The 18,463-nt window shown below is 38.1% G+C and overlaps 3 protein-coding genes across 3 annotated transcripts; all 3 read left to right on the top strand.

Moving 5' to 3' along the window:
- The first annotated feature begins 2,236 nt into the window (after positions 1-2,236).
- Positions 2,237-9,091, top strand: LOC130724028 (uncharacterized). Its single transcript, XM_057575188.1, has 17 exons — positions 2,237-2,453; positions 2,549-2,611; positions 2,705-2,752; positions 2,850-2,906; positions 3,068-3,118; positions 3,572-3,625; positions 3,712-3,765; positions 3,908-3,955; positions 4,053-4,112; positions 4,266-4,328; positions 4,472-4,525; positions 4,620-4,673; positions 5,120-5,403; positions 6,200-6,410; positions 6,492-6,738; positions 7,232-7,454; positions 7,631-9,091. Exons 1-16 carry the CDS (start codon positions 2,321-2,323, stop codon positions 7,254-7,256), a joined length of 1,506 nt encoding a protein of 501 aa, XP_057431171.1. The 5' UTR covers positions 2,237-2,320; the 3' UTR covers positions 7,257-7,454; positions 7,631-9,091.
- Positions 7,647-8,048, top strand: LOC130724874 (F-box protein SKIP19-like). Its single transcript, XM_057576143.1, has one exon. It carries the CDS (start codon positions 7,647-7,649, stop codon positions 8,046-8,048), a length of 402 nt encoding a protein of 133 aa, XP_057432126.1.
- A 231-nt stretch (positions 9,092-9,322) lies between the features above and the next one.
- On the top strand, positions 9,323-10,358 carry LOC130724875 (putative F-box/LRR-repeat protein 23). The gene is made up of 3 exons (XM_057576144.1): positions 9,323-9,480; positions 9,786-10,069; positions 10,240-10,358. The coding sequence occupies exons 1-3, from the start codon at positions 9,323-9,325 to the stop codon at positions 10,356-10,358; spliced, it is 561 nt and encodes a 186-aa protein (XP_057432127.1).
- Positions 10,359-18,463: the final 8,105 nt, after the last annotated feature.

Raw genomic sequence — 18,463 nt, forward strand, 5'->3', positions numbered from 1 at the left:
CAGAACAGATAAGGATGAAGGAGGTAAGGCAAGCCATCCAAATCCAATCCCATCAACACCACCATCTCCCATCGGACCAGATCTTCCTCTGGGTTTCTTCATCTCAGAATCAAACCGTGTTTCTTCATCTGGTTTCTTCTCCATTGTGGCCTCATCCTCCACTACCAAGCCAAGGGGCCGCCGTCACCACCCACTCCATATCCTCCTTCCCGACCTGAATCACGCGTTACCATCATCGTTTCCCTTGATCTGTGCGCCGCCGCCGCCACCTCCTCTAGGTCTATGTCCTCTCTCTCTCTCTCTCTCTCTCTCTCTCTCTCTCTCTCTCTCTCTCTCTCTCTCTCTCTCTCTCTCTCTCTCTGTTTCTGGAGCTTCGCAATCACATGCGCCGCCCCTCGCGATCGTTTCTCGGACCACCGCGGTCAGCGCCACTGTTATCGCAGTGGTCAGAGTGGTTGGGGAGGGAGCCAGAGGTGGCGGCGTTCCTCATATTGGTTTTGGTCTGTTAGGGTTTTGGGAGAGGATGGAGAGAGAGGATTATGGCTTAATATTTTAATTTTTTGGTACATGGCTAAATATTTTAATTAAAGAATATTAATAAATTATTTTTTCAGTTAAAATTAATTTAGAAATGCCATGTCACCATTTTCAGTTAGATTTTGGACGGAAAACCAATTTTGCAACCGGGTGTAAACGTTAAGGACGTTTTTTGCTAATTTTGAAGTTTGGGGACGATTTTCACAGGAAGGCCAAAGTTGGGGGGACCAAAAGTGCAATTAAGCCTTTTTTTTATGGGCAAATGTTAGTTGTTAGTAATGTTAGTAAATTAGTCCTCCTTAGGGTTCGAACCCTGGCCCATTCACTTTTTATCTCACCCAACTCTTATGTCTCTAACTCTTACCACTTGATCTATATTTCGGGGTCGGTTGTATTTGTTTGTACATTCATCTATTTTCATCAATAACAAAATTTTAATTTAAAAAATAATAATTTTCAATTTATTTTTTTGGGGAAAGATAAATTGCACCCGCTAGGAATTGATCTCTGAACCTCCCCTTTCCCAACCATTATGTCCCCCAGCTCCTACCACTTGACATTATTGTTAAACATTTGCATTTATCAATAATATTAAAATATAAATTATTATATTTTATAATTAATTGTTTATATTTTCATAATTAATTTTTTTATAACCAAATATTTATTAATGGAGAAAATGAAAGGTATTTACAAAGCTTTATAAATACTTTTTGATAAATAATTATATTGATATTTAATTAATTTTTATGATTTTATCATTCTCAATTGAAATCATCATGAAAACATGAGTAATTTTTCATTCACTAATTATTATACTGAATAATACAAATAATATTTAAATATATTTTAATTTAACTTAAATAAAAATGAATAAATATATTTATAAAATTAATATGTGAGTTAGTATTTTTATAAATTATTTTTACTAATATGTATCTAAAATAACTTTTAAATTAATATGTGAATTATATGTAAGTAAATAATTAATGAGTTTAATTAATATGATAAAAATATGATTAACAAATTTAGTTATACTTTAACTGACTGATATTAAAAAAATTAATACAGTCAATGATGCTTTCTCGAGTTAATTTTATTAATTAATATTTTGCTAATATTTATATAAAATTATTTTGAAATTAATTAATTATTATGTATATTAACTTCATATATATATATATCTAATATACACATGATACCTAAATCATATATATATATCTAAATTTTTTATATATTACATAATATATTAATAATTTTTGTAATAATTAATAAGTTTAATATCATTTTCATTAATTTATATATATATTAAATTATAATTATAAAAAATGTATTATTGACTATAATATGGTAGAATTATATGACTAAATTAATGTAAATTTTAATTGATTGAAATAAAAATTAATTAAATTTTCCCATTCAATAAAAAAAAATAGAAAATTAATCAATGCATTTATGAATACTTTCTCAAGTTTAATACCAATTAATTATTTTTATTAAAAATATAATTATCTCATTAATACTATATAACTTATTTTCCTTTTTTAAAGGAAAGTTATATTATAATTTATTTTCCTAAAAAAGGATATATTATTCATTTTCTATAAAAAAGACTATATATTGATTTTCCTAAAAAATAAAGACTATATTATTTATATTATTATTTTTACACTATAAATAAGAACAGGTACAAGGAGGTTAGACATTCAAAACTCAGTGAGAGAAGAGAAGCCATTTATTCCTCCAAGCTCTGTCCCTCTGTCAGCACTCTCCCTCCTCGATCATGGATTCCTTTCCGGTGAAGCAGAACACGGTGGTTCCTGCACTCTCCTCCCAGTCACCGCCACCTCCAATGTCACCCGCCACCACCACTCACCATCAGCCATTACCAGCTTCTGTTACTGCCCCTGCTCCTCGTAACTGCTCACTCAATTTTCATGCCCATTTACCTTAACTTCTCACACCATTTGGATATTTTTCTCTAAGATACCTTTTTCTTTTCATTTTGCAGGTGTGGTGCCTCCTCATGAGTGTATTTTCAGCTGCGGCCACTGCCCAATAGTCACCACTCTCTGTAAGTTCTTGTGCTCCACCTCTTTGTTTGATTTAGCAGAATTTTGGTTTTTATTTTCTTTTTTAAAAATGATTTTCTTAATTTTTTTTGCAGCTCTGGCCCCCCCTCACCAGTCACCACCATCAGCTGCTACTGTTCCTCGTAATCACTCACTCCATTTCCATGCCCATTTAGCTTGATTTCTCATAAATTGAGTTTTTATTTTGTTACAGAAATGTTTTCTATTTTTATTTTACAGATGGTGCTACTGCCACCCCTCACCAGCATGAACCATCACCTACTGTTCTTGCTATTTGTAAGTGCTCCATTTGTATGCCCCATTTGTTTGACTTCTTAAAAATTTACATGTTTCATATTTGTGTGCGGCATGTGTAGGATATCTTTGGAGTTGCAGTAACAACTTACCATATTTAATACTTTCTCTTTAAATAATATATATTAATTTTAATTTTGCAGCTGCAGACATTCCTTGTCATGAATCATCTTCTGCCATTGCTCCTACTCTTGGTAACTACTCCATTTCCATGCCCACTTTGTTTGATTTTCTTAAAAAAAAATTATTATGGTGGTATTTTTTCTTTATAAAAAAATTATTTTGCAGCTCTGGTCACCCCTCACCAGCCACCATCATCAGTTGCTACTGCTCCTTGTAACTTTACACACTCCATTTCCATGCCCCTTTAGCTTGATTTCCAAGAAATTGAGTTTTTTTTGTTACTGAAATGTATTTTTTATTTTATTTTATAGCTACTGCTGGTACTGCTACCCCTCACCATGAACGATCTATTGTTCTAGCTCTTTGTAATTAAGTGCTCCATTTCCATCCCCATTTGTTTGATTTCTTACATATTTGCATGTTACATATTTGTGTGTGGTGTGTGTAAATTTGGAGCTGCAATTACAACTCACCAATTTTATTACTTTCTCTTTAAATAATATATATTAATTTTAATTTTGCAGCTGCAGACACATATTGTCATGAACCATCATCTTCTGCCATTGCTCCTACTCTTGGTAACTACTCCATTTCCATGCCCATTTTGTTTGATTATCTTAGGATTTGAGTTTTCTTCTTAAAATTATATATATTTATTTTGCAGCTGTGCCCACCCCTCAGCCTGCACCATCATCTGCATCCACTGCTTTTGCTCTTTGTAAGTGCCACATTTCGAACCCCTTTAATTTTGCAGTTGTCTGTTGTGATTGATCTCTTTCAGAAGCCTTACTCTTTTGAATATGGTGGTATTTTTTCTTTATTAAAAAATAGTTTTATTTATAAGAAAATTTATTTTGCAGCTCTGATCACCCCTCACCAGTCACCATCATCAGCTACTACTGCTCCTTGTAACTACTCACTCCATTTCCATGCCCCTTTAGCTTGATTTCCCAGAAATTGAGTTTTTTTTGTTACTAAAATGTATTTTTTTATTATATTTTACAGCTGCTGCTGCTGCTGCTACTGCAACCCCTCACCATGAACGATCTATTGTTCTAGCTCTTTGTAAGTGCTCAATTTCCATCCCCATTTGTTTGATTTCTTACAAATTAGCATGTTTCATATTTGTGTGTGGTGTGTGTAAATTTGGAGCTACAGTAACAACTCACCAATTTTAATACTTTCTCTTTAAATAATATACTAATTTTAATTTTCCAGCTGCAGACCCACATTGTCATGAACCATCATATTCTGCCATTGCTCCTACTGTTCTTGCTCTTTGTAAGTGCTCCATTTCCCTCCCCATTTGTTTGATTTCTAAAAAATTGCATGTTTGATATTTGTGTGTGGTGTGTGTAATTTGGAGCTGCAGTAATGACTCACCTATGTTTTCTTAGATTAATATATATTTTTTTATTTTTCAGCTGAAGACACACCTTGTCATGAACCATCATCTTCTGCCATTGCTCCTACTCTTCGTAACTAATCCATTTCCTTGCTCATTTAATTTGTTTGATTTTCTTAGGCTTTGGGATTTTTTTATTAAAATTATATATAATCTTTATTTTGCAGCTGTGTCCACCCCTCAACCTGCACCATCATCTGCAGATACTGCTCGAGCTCTTCGTAAGCCCATTTGAAACCTCTTTTGTTTTATTTCTCAAAACTTAAGATTCTTTATTTAATACACACACTATTTGAATAAGGTGATACTTATTCTTTGAAAAATTCCGGCAATACATTTTCCAATATACCTTCTCCTATTATTTAAATTTTCATTTGTGATCAACTACATCATTTGTATCCTACTTTAAATTAGGTTGGTTGCACTCCCAATTAGACAAGACTCATGAGGATTTCAATCAATAAAAGAGACTGTTTTTGAAATGATGTGTGAGAAAGTGTGCTACTAGTGCTCTTCCTATCCTTTTGTACGTGTTTTGCAAAATTTATCTTGGTGTTGAAAAAAAATAAGCGAGAGCCCCAAATATTTGTAACTTTCACCACATTCTGTTGATAAAATAGGTTCATTAGTATAGAATATCTCTTATGTTGTTGATTGATCTCATTAGGTTTGCCTGTGCCGGACTACAAGAGTAGTTTGAATACGTTTGTCCAAAAGAAAAACATCTCATTACCTCAGTTTCAAACTGTTAATGAGGGACTTGGGCATGTTCCAAGGTTTCGATCAACAGTGTTGGTGGATAATATCTGTTTTACTTCCCAAACCACTTTCTCTCATCGGAAAGCTGCTGAGCAAGATGTCTCAAGAGTTGCTTTGGAGGGTCTGTATGCAAGATATGCTGAGCAAGATGCCTCTAGAACTAGAGATATTGGAAACTTGCTTCGTTTGGAGGTTTGTTGCAATATAATTTTTATTTTGATTTTCTGGAGCTGACAAGTATAATGTTTTTTCCCTTGAGTATTTTTCTACTGCTACTTGATTCAGATTGCAGTATTTTGTTAATCATATGCTCTCCATGTTTAGAATCTGTGTTTTGTTATGCATTCATAGGGTTATTTTCTGTTTATTAACATTTGTTTTACTCCGATTTTGTTATCCTCTTATTGGGTATCAAATGATTTTCATAATTAACATACTATATTCGCCTACGACTGATTCGGTATTATGTTATGTTTTAATATGATCCTTATAACCTTATTTGAACTTTCTACACATGATGACATGAATATATGCATGCCCACGAGAAGAAATGTGTCACATATAATTTACTTGCTCAAAATGAATTAGATGTTTACTTGTTTGATTCCAATTCCGAAGCTATTTATGTAGAAACAACTAAATTTCTTGTCTAACTTATTTCCAACTGTTGCTTTTCTAAGTCAAGCTATTGAACCGGGACAATTTTTATCTGAAAGAAATATCATTATGAAAAATGAATTTCTTACTTGTGATAAAAATCCAACTTGTGAGAAATATCATTTGGTTTTGTTAGTTTTGGAACAATGCAATATAACATGATGTAGTTGTGTTCTTATTACTAACTTACAGGCTAACAAAATGCTGCTGAAATAACATTATTCTTAATCATGATATCCTTATTTGGTAGTTTTATACTGCAAGTTAGCATTATCTTTCATTTGAGAATCCTTATATTTCTACTTATTGTGATTGTATTAATGTCTTCCAGAATACTCCAAATTCTAAGAGCATCTTGAATGAATATGCTCTTAAGATGAAGGTAGGAATGCCTACTTACAACACTAGAAACATAGAAGGGCTGCCTCATCTTTTCCAGTCATCTGTGGTTTTCAATGGTACAAATTACAGGGGTGATACTGCTAGAAATAAAAAAGATGCTGAGCAGTTAGCAGCACGTGCTGCTATTATTTCAATTCTAGGTATTCTTTTCTATGATATTTATTAGTCTTTAGAAGTTGATTTAGCTATGCAGTGACTAATCAAGTGCATATGAAAAGCAGGTGATTCTAGATCAGGAACACTTTACGAGATTGTGAAGTCAAAATCAAAAGTTTTTGCTGCAGTTCGACCAGACTCATCTCAATGTATTGAGGCTAGTACTGTTCCTGACTTAGCAAACACAGGGGAAACCTCTCTTTCAATGGATTGTAGAGATAAGGAGGTTGTACCATCTGTGGAACAATCTATTGAGGATGGTTCAAGATCAAAAAAGCGACGAAAGAATGAGGAGGACATATTGGAACCTCGGTAAGTTTCTTGACATTTTGTTATATAATATAGTTCTGTACAATTCACACTCCTCAGTCTCATTCCTTAGTTATATCTTAATTCTTAGTCTTTATTGTATCTTTGTTCCTTATGAATCCACAAAGCCATGATTCTACTAGAGACAAGCTTTTGCCAAAACTATGGCTTTGGACATCCCCAACACAAATCAAACATCCACTTAGTCAATTCGCATGGACTCCAAAAATAACGAAGATTCAGTATACTTCTTACTTTTAATAAAACATTATTTTCAAATGAGTCATTGGGGCTATATGGTATTGGTACACTAAATTTTTCCTCTTTGAGAAAGAAGTTTGTGTTTATAATTTGTAGTTAGGGGGAATGTTTGCTTGTTATAGTCACTTTAATGTTTAAGCTAAAAAGCTATCTACATGTGTTCATATTTTTGTGGACGCAAAAATTGATTTTATTTCTGGTAGTAGTCTTATATTTGTCTTGTGACAATTTGCAGGTACCAATTTTTTGAATTCCTCTGAATGACACTCCTCTTTATTGAGTGGTCCAGAAACCATGTGGTTCTGTGATATTTTTGGTTTGTAGGTCCTTCGAGGCTCTCTGGATTGAAGTGTTGATCTATATTTGAAAGCATTTACCGTTTATTTTTATTTATCCCTTTTAAAATCACAGAAGACGTATTGCCACCGATGAAAAGTCCTCATATACATTACTGAAAGGTAATCTCATCATTTTCCTCATTATTGGCTTCCATGTTTTATGATTACAGATTTTTTATGTTTTGCTCTTTTTTTTTGTTTTGTCAGCATGTAAAATTTGAGCGAGGACTCAACATTTGGCGAAATATGTTTTTTGGAAGTTTCATAATTTTGATTAAACGTGTTTCTTTTTATAGCACAAGTCACCTACGGATGCGGCTTTTGAAATGTTGGGAAATTTCAGATAAGCGATTGAGGGAGGTTTTGAAGAAGCTTCCATCGTTGGAGGAGTTTGAAATTTCATTCAGCCACCTGTTACCGACTAAGGACAAATGTTGGACTTACATCGTTGGACTTTTGGACAAATGTTGTGTACATTTGAAAGTGCTGAAATTTAACATGAAGGAACAGAAAAGCTCAAATATGATGGTGAGGCATTTGCTATTGCAAAAACCATGCCTCAACTATGTCATTTCCAACTTTTGGGAAACAGGCTCATCAATGAATAATGAAGGCTTGCTTTCCATTCTTGACGGATGTCCTCATCTTGAATCTCTTGATCTGCATGCTCGTTCTAATGTTGACTTGAGCCGAAGTTTGAAGGAAAGGTGTTGAGCAGATCTTACATTTTCCAAGAGACTTGAGTGAAGTTTCCATCTACATTGAAGATGAACAGGAATGATGATTATTATGAATGTGACTGTGGATGTGACTATGACCGGGGCAACGAAGCGGGCATATGAAGCATATCTTGTGGTTGACTACCTTGGTCTATTATGATTCATGTCTTAGTTAAGTTTTCTTTTTTTGAAAGACATGTATTAGTTAAGTGATCCTATGTTCTTTATGGATATGTTGATCACATACTTATGTAGTCTATTAATGGTAGTTCTTTTAAATGCCATGGTTCTTTTACTTATCTAGTTTCCTAGTATTCAAATATGAGTGGTTCACATACTTTGTTGAGATTGCTTAAGTATTTTGCTTTTGTTGTCGAATCTCTTTGGTTTTCAATGTTATTTAATGTTTTGAGGTTCTGCATTTTTCCTTTTTCAAGCATTGTGCTAATGCAGTTACTTATTCCATAAGGAATTTGGATCGGGGAAATCATTCAGACAATCATGGAGTTTGAGCCATTAGATCAAATCTTTCAGTCCTTTGTGTTCACAATCTGGTCTACTGTGAATTTTGAATCAATTTATATAGACCTGTTATGCAGGACCTAGATCAATTATGCTTGACCTAGATCATTTGTTTAATCTTTACTTCTTTAGTCTGGCTGTGGTTTATTCAAAACAATGTCAACTGATTCATGACTTAGTGTGTGTTTAGATTGAAAAAAATGTAAGCTTTATGTGCATTGGAATTGAAATTTCCACTTTCCCAGACACATATTGTGAAAGGCTTGATGATCCAAACTTCTGTTTATGTTGAAAGTAACTTAACTGCTACAAAAAAGAGTCTTGGTTTTGATGTTAACTAAATCGGTTTCCTACTTCATGGCTACAATATGATCTCAACTTCGGATATGATACCAACCTTCTAACCATTATCTCTGAGTGGCCAAATAATTTTAAACAACTGTTAGTTTATCAGAAAACGTATCGTACACTCACCAGGACTTTTCAACTTCAAAGCGCTTAGGTGCCACTTTTATTGTTTATAAATCTATCGTTGAAGAAAGTTAATAATCAACTTCATTTGCAGGATGGCTTCTTCTTCAAGGCCAGCGAAAGAAGCAAACGGGAGCACAGATGGGCCAAACTGGCTTGAACTTCCTAGAGAAGTGACTTCAAAGATACTAAACAAGCTTGATGCCCTTGATATGTTCACCAGTGCACGTCTAGCTAGTGTGTCCTTTATGGTGGAAAATCTGTGTGGACCCTCTCATGTGGCGCACCATTGACATAACCAACCACCCTTGCTATTCACACTCCGAATTGGTGAACTTTTCTCGCTATGCCATTGAACGAAGTTGTGGTCATTTGGAAGACATTAGTATTGAGGATTTTGGTACTGATGAAGTCCTCAAATACATAGCTGATAGGTAATGCCATCATTTTTCTAGTTGTTGGCTTCCATGTTTTTTATTATTTCTAATTCTATTGCATGGTGATAGTTTTATATGCCAAAACAATACTTTATTATATGTCTCCTGCAGGCCTGCCATTTTTCGTGTTTATTGTTTTGTCATTGGACATGTGCTCATTCATGTTCTTATTTTATCATGAAAAACATAGAACATTTGAGTGATAACTCAACATTTGGCCACATATATCTTTTTAGGAAGTTTCAAAAGTTTGTTGAAGCATGTTTCTTGGTATCTGTTTTTCTTTTTTCAAAATTTTACAGCGGAAGTCACCTAAGACAGATGCGGCTTTGGAAATGCTTGGGAATTACAAACAAAGGATTGAGAGAGGCTGTGACGAAGCTTCCCATGTTGGAGGAGTTTGAAATTTCATTCAAACACTTGTCTAAGGCTTCTTTGGAATTTATAGGCAAATATTGCCCACATTTGAGTGTGCTGAAACTTAACATGAAGGAAGTGAAAAGCTTCAAGTTTGATGATCAGGCCTTTGCAATTGCAAAAACCATGCCTCACCTACGTCAACTCCAGCTTCTGGGAAACAGGCTCAGTAATGAAGGCTTGCTTGCCATTCTTGACGGATGCCCTCATCTTGATCTCTTGATCTTTGTGTTTGTTCCAATGTCGATTTGAGCGGAAGTTTGAGGGAAAGGTGTTGTAAGCAGATCAGAGATTTACGTTTTCCAGAAGACTTGAGTGAAGTTTCCATCTATGTTGCAGATGATAAACTTGATTATGATGATTATTATGAATGTGACTGCGGATGTGATATTGACTGGGGCAATGAAGGGGTATATGATGAGGCAGATGCCTTCGCTGAGTATTATGGTCTAGCATGATTCATTTTGTAGTCAAGTGATCAAGTGTTCTTTTCGGATATGTTAATCACCTGCAGGTACTGTTCTATATGGCATTTTTTTTGGTTTGAAGAGGCTCAATGATTCTTCTAAATGCCATAGTTCTCTTACTTTTGTTGTGTCATAGTATTCAGACTAGTACTTTATATAATTATGAATGGTTCACATGCTTTGTTAAGAGGGCTTAAGTATTTTGTTTCTGTTGAGGAATCTCTTTGGTTTCCAATGTCTTTTGTTCAATGTTTGGAGCTTCTGTTTTTTTTCCTTTCTCAAGCATCGTGCATGCAAATGGCAGTTATTTATTCCATTAGGATCGCATGTAGTCTTGTATTCTATATATGATATGATGGATGTTGCTGCGTACTAGTTTAAGTCCAATTTTGTCATTAGTCTATATCTCCACATATTGCATATGAACTTATGTCACTTTAGCACTTACTAGTAGTGATTAGTGCCATGTTGGAATTGACAGTTAAATTCTTACGGTCATTACTACGAAGGGTAATTTGACCACAGATAGTGGACTGTTGGAAGTGAAACTTCTTTATGTGTAGACTTAAGCTCATGTTGTTGGTACTTTTACTAAACCCCTCAAGTTTGAAGATTTTACAAGATTGTAAGACCTGAAGTGCAAATGAATTTCTTAGAATTTTCTAATTGAAGGGATTTTAAAAATTAAGTTAGTAGTAATTAGGAATAAATATTGCATAGTTGCAAAGATAAAAAGGTCATGAGTTACAATCCATTAAAGAGTATTATTAAGACTAATTTTTTTTTTGTTACAAAGAGGGGATTAAACCCTAGCACAAGAGCTAAACAGGAGCAGCAGCAGAGCTACTCATAGGAACATCTAACAAGAGAAGAGTGACAGTCTCCAAAAGGATGATCAAACCAATGCTCCCCATAAGGCAGGCTCAACCCAAACTTAGCTATGTAATCCACAATTGAATTGCCCCGCAGAGCATATTGGAAAACAAGAGCCCCATGCTCGCGCTGCAGGTGGAGAATATCTAAGGCGATTTGACTGTAGCGGTGGGAACCAAGGTCTGTTGAATGAAGAAAATCAACAACTTCCAAGGAGTCCGATTCAACAATTACGCGAGCTAAGTCCAAACTCATGGCAGCCTCCACTGCCGTCTTCACAGCCATCAATTCCGTGAGGAAAACATTGGCAGAAGAAAAGGTTCCAAAATTCCATCTAAAACCCTTTAACCAGCTCCCATCTGCATTGCGGAGCACTCCTCTACAACTAGCCTGAAGACAATTGCTTACCGCACCATCAACATTGATCTTAACCCATCCCGCATCGGGTTTTATCCAATCAGAAGAAGTGTTCTGAGTTTGGCTACAATCAAAAGTTCCATGTTGCTGGTTTTGAATCAAGGACAGGGAAGGACTCGAGGAGGAAAACATTGCCGCTTGCTCCATACCAAGAGATCTCATGAAACCCCAAATGCGAGCACTATTATTGTTTTTCATCTGTAAACCACTAAGAATTTATCATTAGTATTGATGATATTTAGTATTTTAATTGAGTAGTTATGAAGATGTTATGGATTACTCTATACTAGAAATTAAACCCTTATTTTTTAATTGTAATATTTAAATTTGCAATGTAAGAAAGCTATTATTTAGAAGAAGATTTATAATATATGTATAATTAAATATAATTGAGTTATGATATTCTCACACTTTATTTCTCTAATAAGGGAAAAAAGGATCAAACAGGTAGATTTCTTTTTTTTTTCTCAGAAGAAAAAATAGGTAGATTTCTATTGAGATTGAAATGAGAGTAGTTTTTTTTTTTTTGATATAAAATAAATTTAATTACTTAATTAGATTAGTATTGAAATGAACGTGGTAGTCTACTTTTTTTTTCTAATATTGATTTAGTCATTGCAGTGATGTTATCAGTTGTGCTAAATTTTTTTTTATCAAGATTGATGTGGTTGTTTACCATTGCTGGTGGCATAGAAGTTCTTTTAAAATCACTTTCACGAACATAAAAATATATTCTATCTAACTGCAGGATGAACGTCATTTGTTCCCTTTGAATGATTAAGTTGCTATTTTTTTCCATAATATGACAATATTGAGGAGGGAAAGATTCATATTTCTTATCAAGAATATAGTGAGTACTATATTTTACACTTATCTTTCTTGTGCAGTATATAAATTTATGTGGCTCACACTTTGTTACTGAATTGTGTCATATAAATATATAAATGATGATATATTTGTATGATTACAATTGAATGAGAAGAATTGTTTAGTAAATTACCATATATGTGAAATTCACAGTTTTATTTTCCAATCATCTGCAACGGAGATATATGTGTGTTTCTTATTGTTGTTGATGATCTTTCTCCTGCAATAAAGAAATAAGAATGAGTAATTTAAAAAAGCAATTTTGAAATTAACTAAAATAATTAAGAATGACATACTTGTTGAAGTAGTTAGAGACAATTGTCATTTTTTTCTCACCAGCAGGTGAAGTCTAAGAAATATGAACAATTTGAGTTTGTGATTGATTTCACTGGTTTGTTTATATAGAGATATAATAGATGCATGGCTCAATATAATACATTTCATTTTTTATTTATTTAATGTATATAGTTGAATAGCCTCCTGACATTAACAATTTTATTCAGTTTTTGACACTGGTATTGCCATCATGCCACTATTTTTAATTTAATATTAGTTTTTCTTCGGAGTAACTATGCTAAGGAATTCTAAGAGTTTGTGAGTTTAAGAAAAATAGACATATATTCTTGCAGAAAATTGGACAACAAACTAAGACCATTGCATATAGGGTTGGCAATGGGCCCCGTGGGTGTGGGTTTGGTCATTCCCTGTTAGGACCGTTGATCATTTAACCAGCTCGCAGGAGAAGTTAGTCCAATATGAGGGAGTGGGACCTAAGGTGTGGAGAGTATATTCTAGAAGGGGCAAGAAGGGTAATACTTAGGATTGGCATAACAGAATAGGGAGAGAGTATGGTTGTAGGAGCTCCAGCATATAAGGAGAGTGAGAGAGGTTGAGAGGGCATCTTGGATTATTAGCGAGTGTTAGAATGAGTAGGAGGCTCTAGCTTCCTATAGGAGTATTGCTCTGGGCAGATTCTGGGTTATCACTCCCTTTCTGTAACTTTCCAATTCCATTCATAAGCAATCAATATTACAGTATAGCTGCATTTTACCTTGTTCTGCATCATTCTGATTGCTAGGTTCCTAACAAATTGGTCCGACCTGCCGGATCCTTGACAACGGGACCGGTGAATGCCATCCAAGAAGTCTAAGCAAGCGGCGACTCACATGGAGGCGAAAATCGACGCGCTAGAGAATGAGCTCGCTGAGATGCGATCCTCATTGGCTGCAGTCACAACGGCGGTGAAAGATCTACCCACTTCGCTAGTAGCGATGATGGAACAATCGATGGGTAAGGCAGCGCAGACTGAAGATGCAAGCGTTAATCGGCGCATCGGAGAAACGTCACGAGAGAAAACCCCAACACCAGGAGAGGAGAGACGTTCTCATTCGCTGCACGGCGACGCATTAGTGGAGTTCCGTCAATCGGTGAAGAAAGTTGAGCTTCCGGTGTTCGATGGCAAAGACCCAGCTGGCTGGATCTCGCGTGCAGAAGTATATTTCCGAGTACAAGAAACTTCGCCGGAGGTGAAGGTGAGTCTGGCTCAGCTTAGTATGGAAGGATCTACCATACACTTCTACAACACCCTGTTAGAATCAGAGGAGACGATGACTTGGGAGAAACTGAGAGAAGCGTTGCTGGAACGCTACGGTGGCCATGGCGACGGAGACGTGTATGAACGCTTGACTGAGTTACATCAACTGGGAACAGTAGAGGATTACATAACAGAGTTCGAATACCTCACAGCACAGATTCCCAAACTGCCAGAAAAACAATTCCAGGGCTATTTCTTACATGGGTTGAGGGAAGAGATTCGGGGAAAAGTGAGGAGTTTGGTAACCATGGGAGGGGTGAATCGATCCAAGTTGTTGTTGATTGCTCGAGCTGTTGAGAAGGAAGTAAGGGGCGAAAACGGGTCTGGTTCTTCCCGGAGCGGGCGTTTTGGGGGATCAGGCTTTAAGGATACGGGCTTTAAGGGTGGATCCGGGGGCACGGGTCGACCTGGAGGATCGGACTGGGTTTGGGTCCGGAGCGCGAAAGAAAATGGGCCAACCTCTAAACCCGTTTTCAACGGCCCAAAGGGTGACCAAAAATCCCCAACCGAGGGGAGAAGACTTGGGCCGCGCGATCGAGGCTTTTCTCACCTCACATACCCTCAGCTAATGGACCGCAAGCAAAAAGGCTTGTGTTTCAAATGTGGAGGGCCCTATCATCCGTTGCACCAGTGCCCGGATAAGCAGTTGCGGGTCTTGATTGTCGAAGAGGGAGATGAGGACGCAGAAGAGGGCAACATTCTAGCCATGGAAGTCCAAGAGCAGGAGGAGGAGGCTGAAGGAGAGCTGAGCCTCATGAGTCTTAACAACCTCACCAGCAACTCTCGCGAACAACCCCAAACCATGAAGCTTCAGGGCAAAATTGGGGAAGTACCGATGCTGATCCTCATCGACAACGGCACAACCCATAACTTCGTGGATCACAAATTGGTTCAGCGAATGGGTTGGGAAGTTGAGGATACCCCTCGAATGACTGTGAAGCTTGGAGATGGCTATCGCACACACGCGCGGGGCCGTTGTAAGAGCATCGAGGTTGACATTGGGGACTACCGATTTACAGGTTCACCGCAACTGTTTGATTTGGGTGGTCCTGACTTAGTTCTGGGAATCGAGTGGTTGAAGACGCTTGGAGATACCATTGTTAATTGGCACACTCAGACCATGAGTTTCTGGAGCAGGCAAAAATGGGTCACACTACAGGGTATGTGCACGGGAAAGGATTCAATGGAGTCACTGCAGAGTATCTTACGCCAAGGAGGAAAAGGTGATGTGGGTTTGTTCTGGGCTATGGAGAACAGTAAGCCAGGGAAAGCTGACCCACCAGAGCTCACACAAACACAACAAGACTCTTTGAAGCAGCTGTTGCAACAGTATGCAGTCATTTTTGAAGAAAAACAAGGATTACCACCAAGCAGAGGTAGAGAGCATGGAATTAACATCATTGAGGGACAGGGACCCGTGAACGTGCGTCCTTACCGTTATCCCCACCATCACAAGAATGAAATAGAACGACAAGTGAGGGAGATGTTAGCTGCAGGCATCATCCGACGCAGTACAAGCGCTTATTCCAGCCCGGTAATTTTGGTCAAAAAGAAAGACCAATCCTGGCGTATGTGCGTAGACTACCGAGCTCTCAACAAGGTGACCATTCCCGATAAGTTCCCCATACCGGTTATCGAAGAATTGCTGGATGAGCTTCATGGAGCTCGATTTTTCTCCAAACTTGATCTTAAATCAGGATATCATCAGGTGCGAGTGAAAGGAGAGGATGTGCACAAGACAGCGTTCCGCACTCATGAGGGGCACTACGAATTCTTGGTGATGCCGTTTGGGCTCATGAACGCCCCCTCTACGTTCCAAAGCTTGATGAACGATGTTTTCCGACCTATGCTACGCAAAGGGGTCTTGGTAGTTTTTGATGATATACTAGTGTATAGTAGGGACTGGGAAACACACCTTATGCAGCTGGAACAAGTGTTACAACAGCTGCAACATCACAGTTTAACAGCAAACATGAAAAAATGCCACTTTGCCCAGCGCACCGTTGAATACCTAGGCCATCTCATCTCTGAACAGGGAGTGGCAGTGGACCCAAGTAAGGTGACAAGTGTGCTCAATTGGCCAATTCCCAAAAATGTCAAAGGGGTACGGGGTTTCCTAGGGCTGACGGGGTACTACCGCAAGTTCATTCGCGACTATGGGAAGGTAGCTAAGCCACTCACCGAGTTGACAAAGAAAGAAGCTTTTCATTGGGGACCCGAAGCACAGCACGCGTTTGACATCCTTAAGAAGAAATTAACCTCTGCTCCAGTTCTGGGATTACCTGATTTCACTAAAGAATTTCTACTGGAATGTGATGCTTCAGGGAACGGAATCGGAGCAATTCTGCTACAGGATAAGCACCCTATAGCCTACTTCAGCAAAGCATTGGGAGTAAAGAATTTGGCCAAATCGGCCTACGAGAAAGAGCTCATGGCCGTGGCTCTCGCCATCCAACATTGGAGGCCTTATTTGCTTGGCAGCAAGTTTCTGGTCTCTACGGACCAAAAGAGTCTCAAAGAATTGCTGCATCAGAAAATTGTGACAGGAGGGCAACAAAATTGGGCTGCTAAATTGTTGGGATACAATTTCGACATTGTTTACAAGCCGGGCAAATTGAACAGAGGGGCTGATGCATTATCTAGAGTTGAAGAACTTGGGGAATTGAGAGCTGCAGTGACTTTTCCTGTGTGGGAAGAACATGACGTGGTGCGTACGGAGGTTCTTTCTGATACTAAACTGGCTAAGATCATAACTGACATCCGGCAAGATCCAACTACACACCCTGGTTTTTCTTATCACAAAGGTACACTCCTCTACCATCATCGCCTAGTACTCTCCCAACACTCTTCATTGATTCCTCGCATGTTACAAGAGTTTCACGCAACCCCTCAAGGTGGGCATTCTGGTTTCCTTCGAACCTACCGTCGGTTGGCTGCAAACCTTTATTGGATTGGAATGAAAGCCACAGTACAGGAATTTGTCAAAAGTTGTGACACTTGCCAACGCCAAAAGTACATAGCCTCATCCCCGGCTGGGTTATTACAACCTCTGCCCATCCCTGAACAGGTCTGGGAGGATTTGTCTCTTGATTTCGTTACGGGGTTGCCCAAATCAAAGGGATACGACGCCATCTTGGTAGTTGTGGACCGTCTTTCTAAGTACTGCCATTTTTTTCCTTTGCGCCATCCATACACAGCTCGCAGCATAGCTGAGTTGTTTGCTAAGGAAATTATTCGGTTGCATGAAACCCCCTCCTCAATTGTGAGTGACAGGGATCCGGTTTTCATGAGTCACTTTTGGAAAGAGCTTTTCCGCTTGCAGGGGACTCATTTGAAAATGAGTTCAGCTTATCATCCTGAGTCGGACGGTCAAACGGAAGTTGTCAACCGTTGCCTCGAAACTTATCTCCGTTGCTTTTCAGCGGACCAACCCAAGACATGGGCCACTTGGTTACATTGGGCAGAATATTGGTTTAACACCAACTACCACTCGGCTACCCAGCAAACTCCCTTTGAAATCGTGTATGGCCGCAAACCTCCAGTGATAACTCGTTGGGGCCTTGGTGAGACCCGGGTTGAGGCAGTTCAGAGAGACATCATGGATAGAGATGAAGCTCTTCGTCAGTTGAAATCCCATTTGGCACGAGCCCAAGAGCGAATGAAGGCTCAAGCTAACGCTCACCGTGTGGACAAGTCTTTCACCGTTGGGGAATGGGTCTTTGTCAAGTTAAGAGCTCACCGCCAGCAGTCAGTGGTCACCCGTGTGCACGCAAAGCTTGCAGCCCGCTACTACGGACCCTATCCAATCGTGGCTCGCGTTGGGGAAGTGGCCTATCAATTGCAGTTACCCGAGGGTTCACGTGTCCATCCAGTTTTCCACGTTTCCCTCCTCAAGAAGGCAATTGGAGATTACTCGGCGGAGAACGAGCTACCAGATCAGTTAGAAGGTGAAGGTTTGGAAGGTATTACTCCGGAAACAGTAGTGGCCACTCGTACCATTCAGCTCCGTGGGGAACACATTCCTCAAGTTCTGATCCAGTGGCACGGCAAAACGGTGGATGAAGCTACTTGGGAAGATGTGCTTACTAACAAGCTAGCTGTTCAAGACGCGGGTATTGTTAGGATCGTTGATCATTTAACCAGCTCGCAGGAGAAGTTAGTCCAATATGAGGGAGTGGGACCTAAGGTGTGGAGAGTATATTCTAGAAGGGGCAAGAAGGGTAATACTTAGGATTGGCATAACAGAATAGGGAGAGAGTATGGTTGTAGGAGCTCCAGCATATAAGGAGAGTGAGAGAGGTTGAGAGGGCATCTTGGATTATTAGCGAGTGTTAGAATGAGTAGG

Source organism: Lotus japonicus, chromosome 6 (assembly GCF_012489685.1).
Source record: "Lotus japonicus ecotype B-129 chromosome 6, LjGifu_v1.2".
NCBI lineage: Eukaryota > Viridiplantae > Streptophyta > Magnoliopsida > Fabales > Fabaceae > Lotus > Lotus japonicus.